We start from the raw sequence: 22,723 nt of genomic DNA, 5'->3' as shown, positions 1-22,723 counted from the left end.
AATTGGGAATACGTACTTCCTTCAGCCTTCAGGCCATATTGTTTGGTTCCACACCAGAACTAATACACTTCAAAAGAATGAGAACATTCTTTGCTCCAGGGCACTCACTAAACCAACCCCTTGTGATTTACAACATGGGAGATTCATTACAAGGAAAAGATTAAAGTCGTCCTAATTCTCTTCCCAAAGGCAAGGTGCCCAAATTTGGTGCTGAACCCCAGGCCAATGGCAGGGGACCCAGGCCTAAATCAACCTGCCATACCAAAGGTCAATTAGTAGACGACCTCCTGGTCGTAAATTTCAAGAGCCAAGAGCATTAACCCAAATAAATTTTTACCTAAATCTCTCCATTTTTGTGAGGGAACATTTGTTGTAGTGTTGGTGACAGCAGGGAAAATACTGTATATCTTAAAACCACCGCAAACATTTCTCCTTTTAGAGTAAAACCCTGCATGCCTCTTTTAACCGCCAACTTAAAACCAGGACAAACACTTCATTTTCTACCAACCAGGAAATTAAATCCCCGCAAACAACTGCCAATTTACAGTAAATGAATATGCAATATAAAAGATATATATTATACATTTGGCCAGCAACATATCAATAATCCTACTATAGCTCCCTTTACCTGGCAGGTATATCAAGACTGAAGGAAAACCTGGCCTCTAGTTTTCCTGGTTGTCTGTCTTGTTTAGTTCAGCTGGCCCCTGAGTGCCCTATGACAACAATCCACAAAGACTGATGACTGAACATTAACAGCAGCGACTTCAAAAATGGAATAATATTGATCTGGCCGTGCTTATCTAACACTTGCAGCAAGTTTTGCTTTAGAATGTGGGAGCGCTAATACTTCAATATATCTTCAAGTTCATATCACATCGAATCGGATGTCTTTGGGCAATATTTCATGACTTACAGCTATTCATAGCTCTTGTGCATCATACTTGGGAGATAAAAGTATCCTTTTTACATCTATATATGATGAAAAAGTGCATGCACAGAACTTCCGGCAATTTTTCATCTCTTATCCTAAAAGCTATTGATATCTGTTGTATATCAAACTAGGGAGATATTATAAAGCAATTCTTTTTTATGTACTGAATGTACAAAAGGATGTTATTGTTTGACATGTGGATATGGTAATTCTTCAATAAATTTCAAAGTTCATATCTGAGACTGTTGTTTTCGCCAGGGGTAATTTTCACTTACTGTAAATGCATTTAAGTTTGCGTGTTTTTTATTTCGCGCTAAGGCGAAAATAGGGTGTTCGCAGTGGTTTTAAGTTTGCGGCAGCGCTATAGTCACATACTGCTACAGTATTGGACAGAAATGTTCACGGTAATCTTAGGTTTGCTGAGAAACGGTCTCTGCAAAACCGCGAACATAAAAGCACCGCGAACATTTCTGCATTTACAGTATTCTGTACCCAAAGAAAGCTATTCATAGATGTTATAAAAGAAGTTAATATTTTACTGTTGTCTTTGGGCAATAGCTCTGCATTTATCCCATATCCAAAGCTGCTTTCTAAGCTGCATTACATCACACCAAGAGAGATAAAACCTATCCATTTATATGTGATGATTCAGAGTTAGATAAGCCCTGTTTTATGTACATGTAGAAACCAGCTAAAGGCTACGTCAAGATTTTATTGAGACCCAGGACTAAAAGAAATGCGACTTCAATTTGATAGTTAACATATGATGGCAGTTAAAAGCAGACGAAAAGCTCCACAACTTCATACACTTTACACACATAATTTATTCTCATTCAGTTAGCAACAGAGAGTGTAATTCAAGCATCCTCACCTCATCTCCAAAGTTTTGCTGGATGTCCAGCAGTAGTTTGCGTTCTAACTCCACAACTTCATACACGGCCGCCGCCTTTGGACGCACCTCCAGCATGTCCTCGCTGGCCCAGGGGAGCGTCAGGAAGTAGTCCACGTTCTGAGTCATCATCGGATCCGTGGGGTAGAAGATGAGGTAGGTGGCAGCGTTACGCATCACGTTGGGATAGTCTTTCACTGTAGTTAGAAGAAGGAAAGGGTCGGTTTAAGTTTATTCATTTGAACAGGATGTACATTTTGTAGTCTTTATTTCTACAATATCGTGGGATCCGTCAGGTAGAAAATCAGGTGGGTAGCAGCATTACGCATATCGCATTGGGATAGTGTTTCACTGTAGTACTAAGAAGAAATGGGTCAGTTTATTCATCTGAACAGGACAATTAGTAATTGTTTGAATGGGTAATTCACATCTCTCTACCCCTCCCAGAAATTGATACAATTTTTTGTATCATCATCATTCTTTCAAACTGAACTGAACTAAGTCTTCTGCAGTCTTCAAAATATAAATTCTTTAGTAGAATGTACATTGATTTGGCATCCATACTAAATTTTCACACAGTAGAAACTATTCTATTTTGTCCCATTGACCTACTATACTGACTGGTGATCAGGGAAAGGCAATGTTTAGTTGATGAGGAGAGTTCAGAAGCCAAGCAGTGATAAACGATGGGCTGAACTAATGGATGAGGTGCTTAACCTAAGCCTGCTAAGATAGCACTTTGGCACCACATTTGAATTGGTTATGGGGTAAGGAGGCAGGGAGAAGGTTAATATGGAGGCAGGATAATGAGAATCTATATGCAGTATCTATATAACGCTCAACATTACATTACAGTCTACCGGTAATACCCAAAATCCTATAAAACCACCTCATCGGAAATGGACTCAATAGTCTCGTAAGAGCTGCTTTTAAAGGATAACAAATTTTTATTGGTCATAAAATTGCCTATAATTCACATCTATCGTCTAACTGGCAGGAAGTTAAGTTTATTTGGACCACCCTATTTACTCCAATGAAACTAGGGGTTTTCAACATTGGGATCAACATTTCAAACTTACAGTGTTCAACAAACTCTATTGAATTTCTTTCTTTTATATCGATTTAGAAGAGTAAATGATTTCATAACAGTCATGGAACCGCCACTGATTTGTATAAAACATTTTGCAAAATGAAAGTCAAGTTCATCTCAGTAACTTAAACTCCCCCATATTCCACCACAATGGTATGCCCCATATGCAATTGTAATAGGCAAGAGGGGTGGAAGGCGCCATTGTAATTCCCGCTCCAGGGGAGCTGGTGGCGTGGAGGTGATTGAAGCACATAGATGAACGGGGTCGGGACTGATCCTAGAGAGGACTGACTAGCGGCTATAGACCCGTTACAAGCTTGTGAGCCTGGCAGGCAAAGCTAGTATAACAGTGTGGTTCAAGTGCCACTTACTGACCAGTCTAACTGGTCCAGACCTTTTAGCCTAGTGGTGTGTTGGGTTTATGCGCTAGCGGGCCAGGGTTCGATTCCCGTGAGCCAGGAGACTATACTACTCGCCTCGTGCGTTTCACTCGCTAGATTGGACGGTCTTTCTTTACTGATGTGGGCGCTACTTAAAGATTGACTGATCGAGGGATTCTTTCCTAATCTTATATAGAGTTCCTTGAGAAAATTGCTTTCCGGAGACTTCTCAAGGAAATTGCTTTTCCTCAGCAACAGTTTCTCAAAGTCATTCCTCTGCACAGCGAGGAAGTTGATTGCACACCGAACGTAAGAACAACATCGGAGCAGAGGTGGGTGAGATTGTTTTTCACTGATTTTACATTGTTCAAATTTACAAAAAATTTACTTAACTTTTTCTTAAAAGGATTAAAAAAATTAACCTCTGGCCAGGACATTCTATTCTCTATGATAATAATGCCACTTGAAGAATTTCTTAAATACATGGATATGTTCATCATAATACATGTATCTCGAAAATATTAGGTCACTCAACAACTGCAACAGTTTGATATGTCGAACTAAGCTATTACTAAGGAGACAATACCACAGCTTGCTTAATCAAAATAGCAGTGACAAAAGATTAGCCTGGGTACCATCCTAGTTAGGTTACCTACACATGCCATGAATGGCCAGAGAGTACATTGGAGAATACATGTACATTAACGAGAGACAAGCGACAAGGATGGTACCCCGAGGCTAACAAAAGAATAGTTGCCAGCTGTGAGCAGATTCATTTGGGTGTATTTGTACGCCACTTTTCTATCACAGGGTACAAAAGGACAGGAAATTACCTTATGCATGGCATTGAGGTATGAATAGGTGATCAACAGGCCATTACTAGAAAATTGATTGCGAGGAAATCAACACTTAATGTGCTCAGCAAGGAAAGAAAGGCGCTTCACCCTCTTGTTATAATCTTGCTGTCACACAGTTATTATCAGTGTGCAGATAAGAGCAATAAGGGTGTGTGAAATAGGGAAATGAGAAAAGAGTCCCTAAGGCCATCTTTTGCTCTGCCAAGGCGGCAGGGCTGTCTCTGGCTTCAAATTTTTTTCCATCCCACTTATTGTTCGGGAGCCGATGTTTTGTATTTTTGTTGTTAAATTTATCATTTTAAGGTCACAAAGATACATTTTTATCAATTTCATGTCATAAAGTTCAGATTTTGGAATGGACAGGGTGAAATTTTTTCCGTCCTAACAAGCAAATTTCTGTCCCGAGACGGAGGGACGGGTCCTGGAGACAGCTCTGCAAGGCGGACAAGTTTCTACCAGAGTGCACATTCATGAATTTTGCAGAGGAAACAATACTGTAGAGTGGGGAAATAGAAGTAAGTCAATTTTACAGCTTTTTTGTATTCATTAGAATTCTAGTAAGTTTCTCTATTCAGTAGGGATCTATTTTGGTGCAGGCTCCCTGAAGAAGTGAAGGGTACTAAGTAAGTGGGAATTCGAATTTCAAACATGTTGACCTTACATGTTCAGTCTTATTCATAACTTCATAAAAATTCCTTTCATGGCATTCTTGCCAGAGTTTAATACCAGTACAGTGACCAGAATTGAGGTGTTCAAAAAATTCGTTTTTCCCCAGAACTATAATAATTGTGGAGTGGAACTTGTTGCCACCAAGTGCTGTAGGAGCATCCTCATAATTAGATACCTTTAAACAGTGTTTATATTACAGCTAGATGTGCAAATGTTAGGTGTGACAGGTCATTCAATGCTGCATGTCTGCAACCTGGTGTGTTGTGCCGAAGGGTGGTTATACCAAAGAATCTGCTGCAGATACAGATTCAGTGTGTTCTTTATACAAGTACTGGTACAGCATTTCCATAAACATACCATAACAAGCACCTCTGCATTAAACTTTAAAGAAGAATAAGAAGTCATCTATAAAAGGCAGCTATCAAATGTTCCATTAAACCAAATCCTTTACATAGTGTGAAGTACACAAAAACGGTCACCAGGCTGGTAACTGCCACTTAAATGCAGCCCCAAAGCCGGTAACTGGGTTATAATTAGGCCAATGGAACACTCCCACATCTCAAATGGTCCAGAACAAATATAACACATCCGTCATAGTGTAATATGTGGGATCAGATGCAGGAACGGCTCATGCTAACTGGCTTATTTGTCCCTTGTTAGAGGAAACCATTTCGTTAAGCATTTGTGTGGGATTAATTAGAGGAAGACGCATGGGTTTATGGGGTGATTGGTCCTTTCTCGATTACAGGCTTGCCGATTCCAATGGGAAAATGAGAGTGTTGGAAAACAAAAGAGTTGGCTGTCAGCAGTTTTTACAAATCATCATCATTATCATCACCTGGACAGAAAAGTCAGAAGCCAAAACTTATTTTGCATGACCTGATTCTATTTGTAATGTTATCAATTGTTCAAAAATCATATTTCCATTATACTAAATGCTTCAGGCATGTTAAGGTACCTACATTAATACATAGCTATGTATTCAATCATGGCTAAAAGTAAAATAACTTAGACTTCTATTGTATGTTGCATTTTGAAAAAGTGGTTCCTTGCAACTGTGTCTTTCATCCAGCGTAATAAAAATGAAAAAAATATGCATCATGTGATGGAACAAAATTGTTACCACAGGAGCCACAAAGTCAACATATCAAGCTGATAAACATATAAGATATTGAATTTGGAACTTTTTGACAACTGTTGCCAAAAATGTGCCATTGATTAAGAAAAAGGATTTTCATACACTTTTTCTGAATATGAGCATTTCAGGCTTTATTCCCATTGTAAATGGTGGATTTTTCTAATCACAAAAAATCAGAAGCGGAAAACGTAAGAACAGAAAAATAGAATCAGTATGGCCGTTATAAGGGAATCTTATGGGCATAAAGCTGTTTTTGCAGGATTGGCAAACCTATCAAGCGGACCACGGAGGTCAAATAAAGTGCAGCATGTTTTAAACATTAAGTCGATAATTGCCACCAGATTAAAGGCTTCTGTCTTCTGACTTATTCATTACCGAGTCATTTATAAGGTGCGTAAGCCATACATCCGGTGAGGAAAGCCTGATTGAGCCTGCTGATCATTAGTAGTGGATAAAGTACCGACGGGAATTGAAGTTGCAGTCTGCGGTAATTGAGCATGTATCACAATGCAGTTGCTACTGGCACACAAGTCTTGGGAATAGAGCTTGAGTGCTTAAAGGAGAAAAACTAGGGCTACAATTTTAAAGAGATTTTGTATGTTACGACTGTTGACCAATCCCTGCTGTGACAATGCTGTCCATCAAAACAAGCTGTTTGACCAATAAGAGAGTTGCTGCACATTCAAATTTTTCATTTCTCTGTTCTTTTATGACTTGCATTTCAACATTTTGAGTGATCGAAGGCAAAGCCCACTGTCATTGCTCCTGCATGTATTTGGGTCAAATTGTTCCAAAACATTAAATATATTTTACCAGGATTGCTATTTTGTGATATACAGGCAGCTTTTATAATTGCTCATCATGTGCACAACATACGTGTATTTAGAAAAATTCAAATTGCAAACAATGAGTCAAAAACATAATTAACATTCTTAGCAAAAAATATACATAGAACTTTAGCGGAAAACAAAATCTGTCTGACCTAATATGTCTGTTACAGTTAAACAGTTACACCCCCTTCCAAGAACTCCCTTACACATTGCCTATCAAATATTGATGGTGAGCAACCATGCATGATCTTCATGGGGTTGGTTACATTACTCCATCTGTCAACCATGTCAAAATCACTACCATATCAAATTTCAGCCAGAGGCATCTCCAATTTCATACCTAGCTGCTCAGGATAAAAGGAACTCCTCCTTTTCCCAAAATATATTATGTTCTTCATGCAACTTTTAATAGTAATATATCAGTTATCTACATTGTATGAGGCCTGAATCCCCAGTCTAAAAGAAGTCCCATTTCTTACCTAGCTTTTGTGCACAGCGTGATTGCTATCCACACAAGGTGGAAGGGATTAATTCTGCATCATGAATACGACCAGGTCTTCTGTTTCAATGGCAATGCCATGAAAAAAAACCTACACATTTCAAAGCATCTCTGCACAGCTTGGCTCTGATCCATGCAAGATGGCAGCAATTGCTTTATAACCATCTTTTGTCTCTTTGCCGTGAAAAAAACCTTACTAAATTTAAAGCATTTATGCAAAGTTTGGCTTTGGTCCACACAATATGGCAGCCATTTTTTTAGTACCGTAGATATGACCAGCCATTTTTTTCTTTGACATGTCTTAAAATATGTATCTATGTACAGCTTGGCTCTGATAAACACAGGATGGCAACAATTGTTTCAGGACCATGGATAGGCCCAGTCTTTTTTCTTTGCCATGAAAACCCATATAGGTAACGTGTGTAGTCCAGTGGTTAGCGATCTTGCCTCTGGAACTAGAAGCCCAGGGGTCGCACATCCGGCATGCACGCTACTGGAAAGGGTCGCAGTCCTTAGGACGGGACATTAAGCCGTGGTCCACTGTTCATTGTGCTTGTCGAAAAGAGCTAGGGGAATTTCCCGGTACAATGAACCTGTAAATACTGTACATATCGTCTGTATTCTCTGTCACGACCAGTGGAAGATTAGCTCATCTGTTCATTGAGTTCATTTGAGCTAAACTGGTTCGAGATCACTTTCCTTTTTTTTACCCCCTGTTGCTTCAAAGCATACAATTATGCACAATTTGTCTCTGCTCTACACAAGGTAGCAGCACTTGCCTCAGAACAATGAATATGAAGAGTGTTTTTCTTCACTATAGCAGAAACAGCACGTTGAATCCCTGGTATATCACACTTCTATCAGTATTGAACAGGCACAGTGATGAGATGAAACGTTTTCAGTCAAACCATAGCAGTTACACATTTGACATGCACATAAATCATACTAAATGTAAGCCATATCAGAATCTTACGATGAGATAAATTTTGCAGAGTTTGTATCTAAAAATACAGGTACATATGAGGAATGGCAACAAGCTAAGCCTAGAAAATTGAATCCCTCCACTTCCTAACTTTACAACTACCCTCCTGGCAGTTACACTTCTACAGGAGCATTGATGAAATCCCATAACAGTTCAGTCCTGCGAAATTCAATCTTGTTCCCAATGACTTCTTGCACCCATAGGAAATGGAAAGCAACATTACTTTCAGCACCGTGGAAAGCCCAGGGTTATGCCATACTTGTTGGGACTTCTGAGCCATGCAAATGAACCTAGCCACAGAAAAGGCTGGACAAGGGAGTATCTTTTAATCCCTTACAAAAGACAAAATGTCTTCTCCCATAAAGACTCCAATAAACTTTCATTGGAGGGATCATGAACAGACTTGAAATATGCCTGCACCACAATATCCTCAGTTTAAGCTGTCCTCAGATCTGTTTTATCGCTTACGAAAACATCAATATATAGATCATTGCATTGCTTCCTGCAGATACGCATGCACGGCGTTCCCTTTCTGAGCTCCTTGTGATTGATGTGTTTTTCCACACAGGCGGAACGCTTCATCGGCGGCCGCCACATCCTGACACGCTCCCTAACTGATGAATGAATGGGCCCAGTAATCGTTGGAGCACCAGAACAGATCATTATCCTTATTGGAGAACGTTTCTACAGACTGCTCCTCAAAATTGCAATTTGAGGATGGAGAAGATTCCAGTCCGGAAGGCTCTGCTTCCGTACATGTTCCAGTGACCACGATCTGGTGAGCTCCAATGCAGGAAAGCATCGTCAACAAAGAGTGGGAAGAACTGTTGCAAGGGAAGTGGACAACCTTGTTTTCTCCTTCAAGGAATAGCATTGCAGCAGAAGGAATCCAGAAGCAACTTGCATGACAGAGAGCATTGCAATGGGAGTGTGATAAACTGTTGTAGGGAAAGTGGACATTTCTGGCCGTCTTCAAGACAAGTCAGCAGCAGGAGTACAGGCGCAGTATTCTAGTTCTAAGCAAGAACATCTACAACCTACACTGCAAGAGTGAGGACACAAGTGAAAGACAGAAACAGCTTGCAACAAAAAGTCCACCACATGGAAAACCAGCATCAATGAGCGGGGCTGCAAAGGTGTGATTGGTGCAGGACTATTTGTTGAAACCATGGCGATGTTGTTTGGAGCCAGCATCTTGCTGACCACCCTGACAATGATGCACTGTCTGCCGTGTGTCACCCCGGCCAGGGTGTCTTTAGAAGATCTGAGGAGGGTCATCAAGGAGGTGAAGAAGCTAGAGTCCCGTGCTGACAATAACTCCGTACAGATACAGAAGCTGTTTGACACTTACACAGGGGACACAAGAAAGGTAAGGCTTATGGTTTGCTTTAGTTTCTTCACAAACAAACAAACAAACACACACACATATACACACACACACACACGCACATGCACACACACAAAAAAAAACAGCAACAGCAAAGTACACACAAAATGGAAGTGATTGGTACTTCAAGGGAATCTTTTCAAACATGGTGCCAGAGAAAGTACCTATTAAAGACACGATGTCCGCTCATCAAGTAAAAAGAAATTCCAGAAATATCAATAAAATGGTATGCTTTCATTCCACAAGTGCTATGAAAGATTTGGAACAATATGGTGACTAACAATACTTTTCATCATTTATCTTAAATCTACTTAGCAATTGCTAATGTGTCCAATCAAAAACAACTTCACATGTACATTTGTATGCAGTGAAAGTACAATACATGTTGCAACTGACACTGCCTTCCAATATCATATATCCCTTTTATCACACAACCAATGCTTGAGGGTCTAAACCTATGAAAATTTTGTCATAAATATTCCATGGTTTGCAGTAATTGCTCTACCTGAATGGCTGTTTTATGACTAATGTTCCAGTGTACAGAGGGGCAAATCAATAAGGAAGCTACTGAAGTTTTTCTCTCTCAATGATTTAGCTGCAAGAAATGATTCAGTGTCAATTTGAAAACTCTCCACATTAGATGTCCTTTGGCTTTGAATACTTTAAATGAAGTTCAAGTTATTGCTCTTTTTGTTCTGCAAAAGATCTTGCAATCAAGTCTTTGATTTATTGTATCTTACATTATTACAGGGTTGAACATCAAGTTTGCCTCAAATAGTTAAGGATAATCAACATAATAATTTCTGGATTTACCCATTAAAGAAGTTTGGAAATTCACATTCTGTCCTTTTGTTAAGACGACACAATAAGAAAATAGCATTGTCGTACATATAAAATTTGCTGCAGAGTTTTTGATTTACAATTCTCATAAGGCTTTGGTTATTTCCTTGTAACTAGAAGGCTTTCCTACATTATTGATCCAGCACAACATTATTGTTCCTTATCTACAATGCAATAATCATTGGCTCTTCTCCAGAGCCCTCACTATTGACTGTGCTGCTGCTATTCATACAGTACATCACCGCACTTCTGAGCTGTTTTGTGATTCAAAACAGTTGGCTTATCTTATTGATTGGGTTACAAATAACAGATAAAGTGGGAAACGACTGAAGGGTGTCCTAAATTGCTGGTAATTCGGAGGTGATTGCAAGTATTTCTTTTGACGAGTCAACAGAAATATTGGGCACTCATTCAGTGGAATGAGGCACTCATCAAAATCTGGAAAGAGTCTTGAATAAATGTATTGTGCCTTAGGGTATTGGGATGACAAAACCCAGCAGACTTTTTGCTGTTTTGCTGATTTGTCGATGCTGAGCTGAATTGCCTGTGGCACTAACAAGTGTAAAATCACCAATGCTTAATTAGTACACTTTTTGATACTAAGCATTTTTGAGCTAAACTTATGCTTTGCATCTTACTTTGGGTCCCGAAAGTGCTTCATGAATTCTCCACCATTCCTCTTACCAGCAGTAGACTTATGATTTCCTATATTCACAATAATACTGCCATAGCTAGGTAGCCTTTGGTCACACCAACAAGCATGACATATCCCCTCTGATTCCTCTGGAACTGAAAGCAATTTATTCCAAGCTTATATCAGCAAGCCCTCCAATATGTGCTGCCAAGTTTTAAAAATCCGAATTGCACTCACCAGTGAGGCCTTACAAACTTCATTTCATAGATCGATTTTGTCCTACTTTCATTATGAGAAAAGAAAACATTGCTCATTTTGACAATAATGGGCAATAGAAGATGTCAATGCTTGCATTTCCAGAAGCACTTACATGTAGTTGACAAGACAATGTAAGAAAGAAAGAAGGCATTACCTGTTGACAGTGTGATAGACTGTAGGAAAATGAACTAATGTTAGGGAATATCCTTTTGAAAAGCAAGACAAAGAGAAATCCTTGCACCTTGCAGTTGTCTTATGTCAAATCACAATTGTGAGGAGTCTAAGGACCATGTTCAACTGGCTTAGAGGGCATACAGTATTGGGCCATAACTCTGCCACTAACTGACACTGGACCCCCTATAGGTAAAATAAATAAAATCCCCCAGATATTTGATGGTCAGGACGTGCCATTTAGAAAGACCTTCCTGACCAAGTCCATTCAATTTTGTCAATAACAGATTCCCTTGTGACTTCAAGTAACCTCATGTATTGATTTTTTTTAGAACTTTTATCAAGGGTTTTTTTGAAGTTACTGTTAAAACTATGACAGAATCTGACTAAATCTAAAAGCTGCTTAACATTCATTTAATTGCTCAAGACAATGTTGGCAAGACATGTTGTTGGGACACAAAATACTGCAGGCACTTTGCCAATCTTAGATGTCACATTCCTTATTTTATACAAAAACACATATTTGCGGTCACAATAGGGTGTTGCGATTTTGCAGTGTTATGATTTCACAGAAACAGATCATTGCAAAAAACGGTAAAACTAAAACCATTGCAAAAATGTCAAGGTTTACTGTATTTCCATCCAGATTCTAGAAGAGAAACAGCTCTTGCCTGTGATGCTGGCCTGACATATCATTTCAACAGCCTTACCAGTAGCGTGAATTTCATGTCGAGTACGATTGATTTAAAAGGGCAATGATCGTGTCTGCTCGGTCACCTAGTACCGCCCTTACATGCAATTTTCCCCTTGACTTGCATATTGAATTCCCAAATTTCCCCCTGTACACTTGTACAAGTGATAAGATCAGAAAGCAGTTCTTTTGGAATGATTGATTTTATCACCAAGGGAAGCAGCTTAAGAAATGTATGAAATTCACAGCAGGACTCGAAATACCCATCTTAAAATTTTCTAGATTACTTATCTCTTCACCACGGATGTTCCATCCAGTACCCATTGCCCTGTTCATCACCCGAAAAATAGAGGTCTTTGATAGGGACCAGGTAGTTAAATCTGGATGGATGGCGAGGTGAAAATACAGACAACTGAATGAAAATTTAACTTTTTTTAGCAGTGTACTAACCCTTACGTGACTGTGTTAAGTTTTCATTGTAGTAAGGACAACTCGAAAAATTGCTGGCAACAGAGGAAAAGTATTTCATGCCCACTTTCTGTTACGATATCTCTCGAGAAATTTCTTACTTCTGCATGTAAGCCCTAATCCACCTGTTTTTCAAATTGCACTTCCTTTGCACTTTCTGTAATGATTTCTCTGGAGAAACTCCTTGTTTGTGCACTTAAGCCCTAACACACGAGTCCATAGACTTGATGAATGGCCTGGGTATCAAAAAGGATTGGAGGCAATGAGCAAGGCTGGCATGACGGATGACTCGCAGCATATAGACGACGTTTCATCAAAAACTCAGGAGCAACTATCCATTATCCCAGTGTGTGAAGTCTTGTGTATCGCTACACAAATGTATCTGGTCAAAAGGAATGAGCTTTTTGCTTTGGCTAAATCGATAAGACAGACAGATGTCGTCCATCAAACCAAGTTTGGGTACCGCTGGCCTGCGCCCAGAGCGACGTCACCCCTGCAGATTCCTGCTCCTCTCTGGACCCGAGCCACCCATAAAAACACTGATTTTCCGCTGAGTTGAGACTTAACTCCACGACCCTGGTGTTTGTTGCCAATTTCTGCCGGGCACGATAAATCTTTAGAACCCCCTCGTGCGATAATGGGTCGATAAACGGCACCTTCTGGGCACGGGATCAGGTGTGAGCCCGCACTTAGCCATGGATCAACTTGCATTACGTATTCATCAATGTCTGGAGCGTGTGTATATCAATATATGGTCTTTACCACATCAATAAGCTACAGCCGTGCCGACTAAGCCGGGTAGTCTTGTAACTGTTATCGCAACTAGCAAATGGCCATTTTTACTGCTGGACAACAACAATCTGCCAGTAAAGCATGATTGGCTCGGCAAGAAAAGCCATAAAAACTTCACCAATGTGGTAAAAGTTACAGGGCAATGGCAGAAGGGTTGAGGCTGCGCAGTCGAGGAAGCAACAATAACTGGTCATCGCGCCGTGTAATCAGCAGTTCTGCCCGATAAAGCAGGGCCGTAAAATAGTAGTGGCTCAAGCTGTACTGTGTAATTGCACAATTTTGTTGTTGACGGTAATAGAAAAAACTGAAAGTTTGACTGGTCGATGAAGGTTAGACATCCAGGTAATAAGATACCGTACAGTATGCCAAATGACAGTTACTCATTCAACTGGATAAAGTTTTTTACATTTTTTTACCACATCATTTTTATAATGTATCAATACAGAGTTTTGGTAAAAATCTGGTTCTCCAGTTCTGCCCTTTAGCCACTGACGAAAGACATTGGATACTGTCTGAAATGTCTGACTGTTTCAAAATTCTATCTAGTTGCTGTCATTTGGCGTAAAAGTGTGAATCAATGAAAGTCTTTGTTATTATTTCTGGTTCGAAGGCTTTGTTTCCACCATAGCTGATTCATCTGTTGGTTTGTATGAAAATAGGATAACCCAAACATGATTACCTTCGCCGAGAAGGTTATGCAGAGGGTAGCGTTTGTATGTATGTATGTATGTATGTTTGTAAAGACCAGCATAACTCGAGAAGGCTTGGATGGATTGTCTTCATATTTGGTAGGTGGGTAGGTCTTGATGAGACTAGGAAATGATTAGATTTTGGGTCCCCTAGCGGCTTGTTACGGTACTGCAGCGGAACTTCCTGTTTCGATATCTCGTGTTCTGGACAAGCTATGGAACTGATTTTTGAGTGGTAGATAGCTCTTTGGACAGAGTGTAAGTGGTATAGGTTTTGGCCCCCTAGCGGCTTTTTTGGAACTGCAGGAGTAGGTTTTGGTTCAGACTTTGAAAAGGAATAACTCAAGAAGGGGTTGATGGATGGTTATAATTTTTGGGAAGTAGATAGCTTGAGTGATGATGTACATGATTAGATACTTATTATGCAAATCAGTATCAAATTTGCATAATTAATGAGGAAAGTTTATACATCCACCAAATTCCACGATAGGACTCTCAAACATGTGACATATGTGACTGATGAAGAGAGAAATATAAATAGATATCAATTATGCAAATGTAAATGATAGTGCCTTTATGATTGTTTCCAGTAACCCCATATCCTACAACAGAATCTTTCAGGAAAAATATGTTTGGTGCATTGCAGAGCCCCTCACCGTCCCCTCAGACCATCCAGAAAATGGTGAACCAGAACATCAACCAGAGTAACATCATCAGTGCTCTACAGGACCAGATGGCAGCTGACAGGCAGAACACTAAGTAAGTTCAACAAACTTATCCCTGATTTGAGTCTAAGCCAAATATGTAATATTAAGAAAGGGGGTTATGTCCTTTTCAATCAGGTCCCGACTTGAGATCCTCACACATTTTCAAATTGCTTCAGGAATAACACTTATAATCCTTGTCAGGACTACATTTGTAGCCCCTGCTGAAGTGCTTAATATACTGTGTGGCCCGTGGCCGAAGGGCTACATAAACTGAGATGGACACTGCCCTATACACCATGAGATGTGGGAAAGACCTTAACTGTCATGAGTTATGCAGTAACAGCAGTCCCAATTCAGACTTCATGTGGATTTGTTTTTAATATACTTTCTTTTTTTCTTAATACAGCATCAAACAAAACTCACAGAATAGTGTTTACATATTCTTTTTACAGGGATTCACTTGACAAGTTGTCAGTACAGAGCTCTGACCTGGAGAGATATGTGTACGAACAGACACTCCTCATCAAGGTACATGTGCATTCTGTCTATACTAGAACTTAAGAATTATGTGTGGACCTAATTTAAGACCAAACTTACAAAGTATTGCCCTATTATTAATCAGGTTGGTGTTTCTATTTACATTTGAAGTGTACACAGCATTTTTGTGATTTATCCAAAAGTTTTTGGTCTTCTCTTTCTGCACCAGTAGACATTCAATGATGATTATGTGAGACAGTCAAAAGGTGTTTAAATTTTCGAGAACACTTGAGGTGAAATGTGATGAGCTAGGAATCAGTGAACTGCAAATAGGCACACCAACATGGTGGATGACAAAGCAATGATGTCGCGTGAAAATGCTTCATTCTCACACCTTTAATAATCACATTTCCCCATTCACGCTGTAACAAGTACATCATCTCTGTTCCCAGGACAAGACACGAAGGCTGGAGACCAGAAACGCGCGGCTGGAGAACACCCTGATGTTCTTACAGCAACGTGTGGAAAACATCAGCGTCAAGAACGAGTTTGGAGATGTGCGGGGTAAAAGCACCATTCTGCATTTAAGTCCCTGAAGTAAACAAAGCCTGCCTAGCTTAGTTGTTGTCAGGGCTTTACCCAGCCCTAGATTTCTTTCTGTCATTTTGGTAAAGCCATGTTCACTCCCTTGTCCAGAAACATGACACAAAATGCCAATACAGTTTTCTCTTTTTGCAGCGTCCCTATATAGACGATATCCATAACCTTAACTCCCCAAAATATTTGATTCTTTTCCCCCTAGATCGAGTAAAAGACTGTTCTTCTCTGTACAAGAGAGGCTATACCCTAAACACAGTCTACATGATACCAGCCTACACCGGCCCCTTCGTTATGTACACCATGCCTTCCTTCAACACATACTGCGACATGCAAACCGACGGTGGAGGCTGGACAGTCATCCAACGCCGTGTCAACGGTTCCGTCAACTTTGACCGCAACTGGACTGACTACAAGTTCGGTTTTGGCGACAAGTTCGGGGAGTACTGGCTGGGGAACGAGAACATCTATCGCATCACTAACGAACGGCCGAACAAACTGCGAGTCATGATCGAAGACTGGATGGGGATGAAGGCGTATGCAGAATATTCCACGTTTTCCATCTCCAGTGAGCGTGACGGCTACAGACTGTCTCTCGGAGAATATTCAGGCGGTCTTGCCGGGGATTCCATCAGGAATCAGTACAACAGTCAGAACAGCATGGCGTTCAGCACCAAGGACAGGGACAACGATAGCTCGCCTGAGTCCAGCTGCGCGCAGCGTCGCCGCGGAGGCTGGTGGTACAGCCAATGTGGCTGGGCAAGTCTGAACGGACTGTATCGGGTTGGAGGGCAGTACCTGGGCCGTGCTAATGGAATCATCTGGTTCTCGTGGGGTGGGTCGTTCCGTTATTCCATGAAGAAAGTCACCATGATGGTTCGACCAGCAGATTTCTAGATCTAATGTGGACATTTAACATAAACCTATAGTTCTAAATGTGCAGTATACACTAGAATTAGTTATCTTGTTGCCCTTTTCCCCTTTTATTTAAATAAACCCCTTGTAATTCAGTCTTAGTCTATCAAATCTAAAGTGACAAGAAAGGAGGAATTTATGAATGTCTATTCAACTGTGTCTCTATGGAGTCTGTGAGTTGTGTAGTAAATTGGAGCTGTAGATTTGCTAGGTAGATTTTATAACAGTACATGTAGGTATACTTACACTGGAAGTACACATACTGCAGATAGTGGAACATGTTGGCTAGCAGCTGCTCCACAAACCTTCCCTCGATGTGGGACATTCGGACGATGCAGTTGCGTCGACACAGCAAAAGTTCCACATAGCGATCTGTAAAAAAAAATGTACAGTCATGCAAACAAATGATATATAACTAGAGCAAAATCTTCATTATGGTTTAATGGTATTATCCTAACGTTGGTGAAAGGACAGAAGATAGTATAGACGATTTAGATACTAGCTGTGATTGTGAAATCTTCCACACACTATAAGACTCCTTGATCATGAGATCTTGCAAGAACCCAGCCCAACTTGACCTGTTTTATCAAATTCTTAGTGTAAGGTAGTAAGAGTATTTACTGCATGCTGAGACATAATGTATATATGAAACAAGGTGATGTACTGTAACAGTGGTCTTTTTGATCTACATCTTAACTCACAATTAATTTTCATTTTGAGGGAGAGGGTTGTATAGAGTCTTGCTTCAACTTTAAGTGTTTACCGTACTGATCAATCTGGAAGGATTGTGGTGTTCTTTACTTAGTGAATCTAGTGCCAAACTGGACAACAACCAGAAAATGTAAGTAACATACATATACATGTGAGTTTGATACTTAAATGTATGTTAAAGTACATATTTCAACTTGTGGAATGATAGCATCAGATGTGTATTGTAGAGGCAATAAAAGTAACTTGTGTGTGTGTGTGTCAGTCATGTGATTAATAATACAGAAAGTGGTACAATAATTGTCTTTGTCTTTGGGTACTGCAATCTAGAAAGGAGACAACAGCGGCTCCTTTGTTCTATCAGGAGCTACTTGTTTACAGCGACTCTTCTATATATAATAAAGACGCTTCTACATATGACATTCATATACTAGTCCAAAATACTAGTTCTACTAGTTTCCATTGTCCTGAGAGACTTATTAACAGTCACTGATAAAACGTGTGACTCGAAGCCAATCTGACCTCTCAACTATATTTTAGGCAAATACTCAAATTCCAATCATTTCTCTATTAACCGGTGCCTCATTTTTCTGCAGGGAAGCAATCAAAGGACTGAACAAAGTTAGAATGGGATCTTTACCAGGCTAGTGAATACTGTCAATAGTGTTAAAATGTGTTATAATTAGAAAGGTTAACCTCCTACCTGCTGCCTGACCCCATAACCAATTTACATATTTGGTGGCAAACGGCTACTTCGGCAGACTTTTGCAGGGAAAGGATTAAACTTAAAGGAAGAAGATCAAGTTTACTTAAACCAACCCAGGGGTGCACCCGGGGGAGCCACCACCTCAAATTCCAAACCATTTACATTAGAATAGACACATATATTCATATGTCCCCCATAACATTCCCCAGTAGAATGCCCTGCCCAGCCCGGTTGTGACGGCTCCCACAGTTGAGTCTTACCGTGCCAGGCTGGAAGCCTGCCCACCCTAGCCCAGGACCTCAACTCCCCCCTACTTTACCACTGCTGGGGTTATTTGGGGTACTGATGATGATGATGATGACCTACCCGTGAGTGACAGCCACAAGTCGTTCTTCTTGATCACCATGTTGTTCGGCCTCTCGCACGAGGAGCGACACTTTTCGTACTCCTCGTACCAGAGCTCTAGCGCCGCCTCCAGGCTGTCCCTGGCGTCCTCAAACTGGTTCATCAGGTAGTGGTCCATCCCATCCATGAACTTGTGCTACAAAATAAGATTAGTTAAAATCAAAAGGCATTTTTTTATTTCTAACTACACAGACTGTAATTCTTATCTATGTTGATGAGGGTTTGACATCCAGGCAATAAGATACACCAAAAGACAGTTACTCAAACAACAGGATAAAATTGTGAAACAGTCAGACGTTTCAGACAGCATCTGCTATCTTTTGTCAGTTTCAAAATTTTATCCAGTTGCTTGAGTAACTGTCTTTTGGCATATCTTATTACCTGGATGTCTAACTTTCATTGGAACTGGTTTATTGTCTTTATAAAATGTTGTTTTAAGAGGGATGGAGATGGAAAACTCATCCCTGAGTTGGTATCTGTCCATCTTAGGCCACACCAATTTATTTCCTTGGATGTCAGATATGTTGCAGTACAATTTATTAAGAGGCCAAAATGGAAATAGAGGGCTGGGAGGAAATCCAAACTGACTACATTGTTCATTCACTCCCTGAAACTGCATGTACCAATGTACTTTTGAAACTCATGTTTGTTCTTGATCTTCCAGTTCAGCACTCAAATTTCAGAATCTGAGAACCAATCAACTAAATTGGTGGCCTTATTTGTAACCAGGAATATGTTGAGTTGAGTGATAAAGATAAAGCACAAGAGGGAAGATGAACTAGAAGTTGCTGGGAACCAATTTGAATAGGGTTTCAGAGGAGGGGTAGGAACACTTTTGAGTAAGATCGGACAGCAGAGGAATTAACTTAAAATATGATGGTTGGAAGAATGCTCCTGATATGATTTGGTATGAATGACAAAGGTATGAGGAGAGGAGCTCACTTTATCAATGGCAATCCCAGTATTCTTTGCTGGTAATACCATCAGGTACATGTCCTTGCAGTTTATATCCTTGCAGTGTGAACTTCAAGTCATTTTACCTTGGGGTGGAGGGTAGGGCCTCTTAAACTTTTTGTCCTGTGTACTGCTGTGACTTTTCTAATCGCATGATTGAATAATATTTACAACAATTGGTAACAATAGAATTGTTCTGAATTGTAATTTGGGAAACGTATTACTGTACATGCTAGAATTCATTAGGATTGGCTAGAGATACTGTACATGCAGGCAGGTAGTCTTCATTCTCAGTGGACAATTCAGCTCCAGCAAAGTTAAGAAATTCCAGTGAATACTTTGCTCTAAAAATATAATCTTTCCCACAGCTTTTGTGATCAGTGAAATTCTAAATGCAGAGTTATATTTCCACCACATTACGGTTAGGTGCAACAAGCCCAGCTTCTCTACACTTGTGGTTTGAGCATGCATTAGTCAGCAGTCTAGCTCAGAGCACTGTACTGCTTTACAAAAGGTACTGGGCAGTTGACCCTTACCGAACCGTCCACACGGATCACATTGGGAACATCTGGGTCCCTGTCCCAGGTACCATTTAGTGCCCGAAGCACTGAACTCACAGCCCCATCAAGAGCCTCCTGGAAGGGGAGGGGAGGAGTCAGAAACTAGTGGCAGAAAAAGTTATAGGGCTGGGGGGGGGGGTGCTCAGAGCTTGGGGAAAATAAGGGGGTTGTTTAGAAATAGGCAGGGAGTTTGCCAGGCTCAGTAGATTGTTTGTGGGGAAAATGGTGAGGAATAGACAGCAGCAAGCACAGCTGAGGGTTGGGTAAGTATTTGTACTTGACATAGGGTAGGTCAAGAAGGACAGAGAATAAGCATATCATCAATAGAAGAGAACTGCTCTGTCTGTAACTGTAATGTTTATATCTTTTCGTCTGGTCTGCAGTATGTTTATATGTCAAAGTGGAAATACTTGTTAGTTGGTGTTTGGTCAACACAAAAGTGGTCATGTTTATGTCCAGTTCAAACATAAACATTATCCTGTCAAAACTGTTTATGTTCAACTCTACCCTACAAAAGAGTCGCTAATAGTGTTTTACTGTCACAATAAACAGATAAACAGTGAGGTTATGGTGGTCAAGGCCAAAAGAAACAACACTGCCAAAGCTGAGGCCTTTTCCATTCAGAAGAGTTAAGAGCTGACTTTTCAAAAGCATCATTGGGATGTGGTATGCGGAATACTGTAATGCAGAGTAGAAATAAAGCTATTGAAAGTACGGGTAGACAGCATTTGGGGAGCACTTGGAGTCAGGTTATCCCAATGGTTTGAACAGGATGCTGCAAAAGTGCCCTCTGGCGGATTGTTGGTTAAGTACAATATCATATTCTAAAGAAATTAGAATATTTGTATTCGGGTTTTTTAAGTGTTTGAATTATATACACAATGAGCGATGAATTTTACTATTTTTGTATACATTCATTCATTGTTTGTAGTCCCTAATATCATTGTACTTTTCATCATCATATGTGTTGTCTGTATTTACAAATAGCCCTGGGCATGTATTTGCAATAAACTTTATCGCAAAAGGCTTACAAAAAAGGACCTTGAATTTTACAGAAAGACAGGGAAAACTTTAAATTTTGAGTCTTTCTCATTCCAACCTTCCAGGCGTTCTTCTCCCTGTCCCTGAACCACTCCTGCTGCACTGCCTCGATCTGTCGATAGAAGGCGATGTTGGTCCGCATGATGTTGTGGTTCAGGTTCATCTGCAGGAAGGTGTAGGCAGAGCCAGCGGCTTTCTGCAGGTCTCCCAGCTGAGAAAGAAATCACAGAGTTAGGTTTGATGAACAACAATTGTGTATGCAGAGGCAGTGGCTTTCTGTAGGTCTCCCAACTGGAAAAGAAAGAGTTAGGCAAGGTGAACAACAATTGTGCAGGCAGAGGCAGTGCATGGCTTTTTGTTGGCCTTCCAGCTGAAAAAGAAATCATGGAGTTAGGCATGGTTGGCAAGGATTGTCTGGTGGTTGGCTTGTCTAGTTAGATAGTCAAATTCAGTGATGTTTTCATGCATGTGCATACATGTAGACACAACAACAGCTTACTGCAAGTTTCCAAGCTGGATCAGGTATCATGGAGTTAGGCATAATGGGTAACAGCCATCTGACCTTAGTCTAGTTAGGCAGTTTATTTATTTATTAGAGACAGTGTAAAATCTAATGAAGGCAAGGAGGCATACATAGTATCTCCCATAAGTATTGAACAGCATTGCTGGCATAGTGGTACGTTATTGATAAGATACAAAAAGTGAGCATGACATATGGCTACAAATGAAAAATTATTGAATTTATGCTAGGATCCAGATATTTCCAGGCTAAAGCCTTAGTAACCTCTAGAAATAGCATGTTAAAAATCTTAATCAATTTCAAACTTACAGACCAACTGAAACATAGATACAAAAGTAACGTAACATTTTGATAGAGCTGATGAAAACTCAATTCATTTTAGTTACAAATGAAGTTTACTTTTCTTGCCATATACATTGTATAACAGCTTGCCAGACACCATGAGCTGAACTTGAGTCCAGTCTGTCATCACAGCTACGAAAACATACAACAGAACCAGCTGCAACAACCACCCCTTGTTGCTCCAAACAGAAGGGTTTTATTCTGTCTACCTGCACCTGATAGTCCCATGACAACAGAAACAACCCATATAGCAAAACATGATCACCTTTGCAGTCTGTTGCATAAGGATGTTTATGTTAGTGTAGATTTAGTGGTGTCAGAGGTCACTGTTTATGACAGTGTTGAGAAAGTCAAGATGGTGATTAGCAGAGTGACTTTTTCTAACTCCAGTTCTTTCCAGCTGGGTGGGCAAGATGGCAGATTGAAAATAAGATAGTGTAAACCTCTGGAAGGGCAGTGTACAATGTCATGTTGTTTGCCCATTTACCATATGCTAAGTATTTGAGAGGAAGCTGTTATAGAGGGACAACCTTTTCTCAGTAGATTACACTTTTCACTAGGAAAAATCTACATTCTCAAAATCTAATTACTTG

At 40.2% G+C, this 22,723-nt stretch overlaps 2 protein-coding genes across 6 annotated transcripts in view; one reads left to right on the top strand and one right to left on the bottom strand.

Moving 5' to 3' along the window:
• LOC136443127 (prolyl 3-hydroxylase 2-like) overlaps positions 1-22,723 on the bottom strand; it is a 63,631-nt gene that overhangs the window by 10,532 nt on the left and 30,376 nt on the right. For 3 of the 4 annotated variants that reach the window (XM_066440208.1, XM_066440207.1, XM_066440209.1), the window contains 5 exons: positions 21,327-21,479; positions 20,204-20,302; positions 18,675-18,849; positions 17,141-17,266; positions 1,806-2,020 (listed from right to left, as the gene is read on the bottom strand). In XM_066440208.1, the coding sequence (XP_066296305.1) occupies positions 1,806-2,020; positions 17,141-17,266; positions 18,675-18,849; positions 20,204-20,302; positions 21,327-21,479 (768 nt within the window). The remainder of the gene's footprint in view (positions 1-1,805; positions 2,021-17,140; positions 17,267-18,674; positions 18,850-20,203; positions 20,303-21,326; positions 21,480-22,723) is intronic. The other variant, XM_066440210.1, reaches the window with a different exon arrangement.
• Positions 3,072-17,902, top strand: LOC136443132 (angiopoietin-related protein 7-like). Of its 2 annotated transcripts, none has more exons than XM_066440215.1 (6): positions 3,072-3,625; positions 8,837-9,637; positions 14,845-14,957; positions 15,358-15,433; positions 15,835-15,946; positions 16,185-17,902. In XM_066440215.1, the coding sequence occupies exons 2-6, from the start codon at positions 9,437-9,439 to the stop codon at positions 16,874-16,876; spliced, it is 1,194 nt and encodes a 397-aa protein (XP_066296312.1). In that variant the 5' UTR covers positions 3,072-3,625; positions 8,837-9,436; the 3' UTR covers positions 16,877-17,902. The 2 variants fall into 2 exon arrangements, with proteins under 2 accessions (XP_066296312.1, XP_066296313.1); XM_066440216.1 differs by lacking the exon at positions 3,072-3,625 and adding an exon at positions 4,511-4,665.

The sequence above is a fragment of the Branchiostoma lanceolatum genome, chromosome 10 (assembly GCF_035083965.1).
Source record: "Branchiostoma lanceolatum isolate klBraLanc5 chromosome 10, klBraLanc5.hap2, whole genome shotgun sequence".
NCBI classification, from domain to species: Eukaryota; Metazoa; Chordata; class Leptocardii; order Amphioxiformes; family Branchiostomatidae; genus Branchiostoma; species Branchiostoma lanceolatum.
The sequence above is the reverse complement of the archived record's forward strand: the minus strand, read 5'-3'. Positions and strand labels throughout refer to the sequence as shown.

Bases quoted from the DNA above. Each gene is read 5' to 3' on its own strand.
- LOC136443132 (XM_066440215.1), top strand. From the start codon at position 9,437: ATGGCGATGTTGTTTGGAGCCAGCATCTTGCTGACCACCCTGACAATG. The intron at 9,638-14,844 runs GTAAGGCTTATG...GGTGCATTGCAG, and splicing joins ACACAGGGGACACAAGAAAG to AGCCCCTCACCGTCCCCTCA. The intron at 14,958-15,357 runs GTAAGTTCAACA...TTCTTTTTACAG, and splicing joins GCTGACAGGCAGAACACTAA to GGATTCACTTGACAAGTTGT.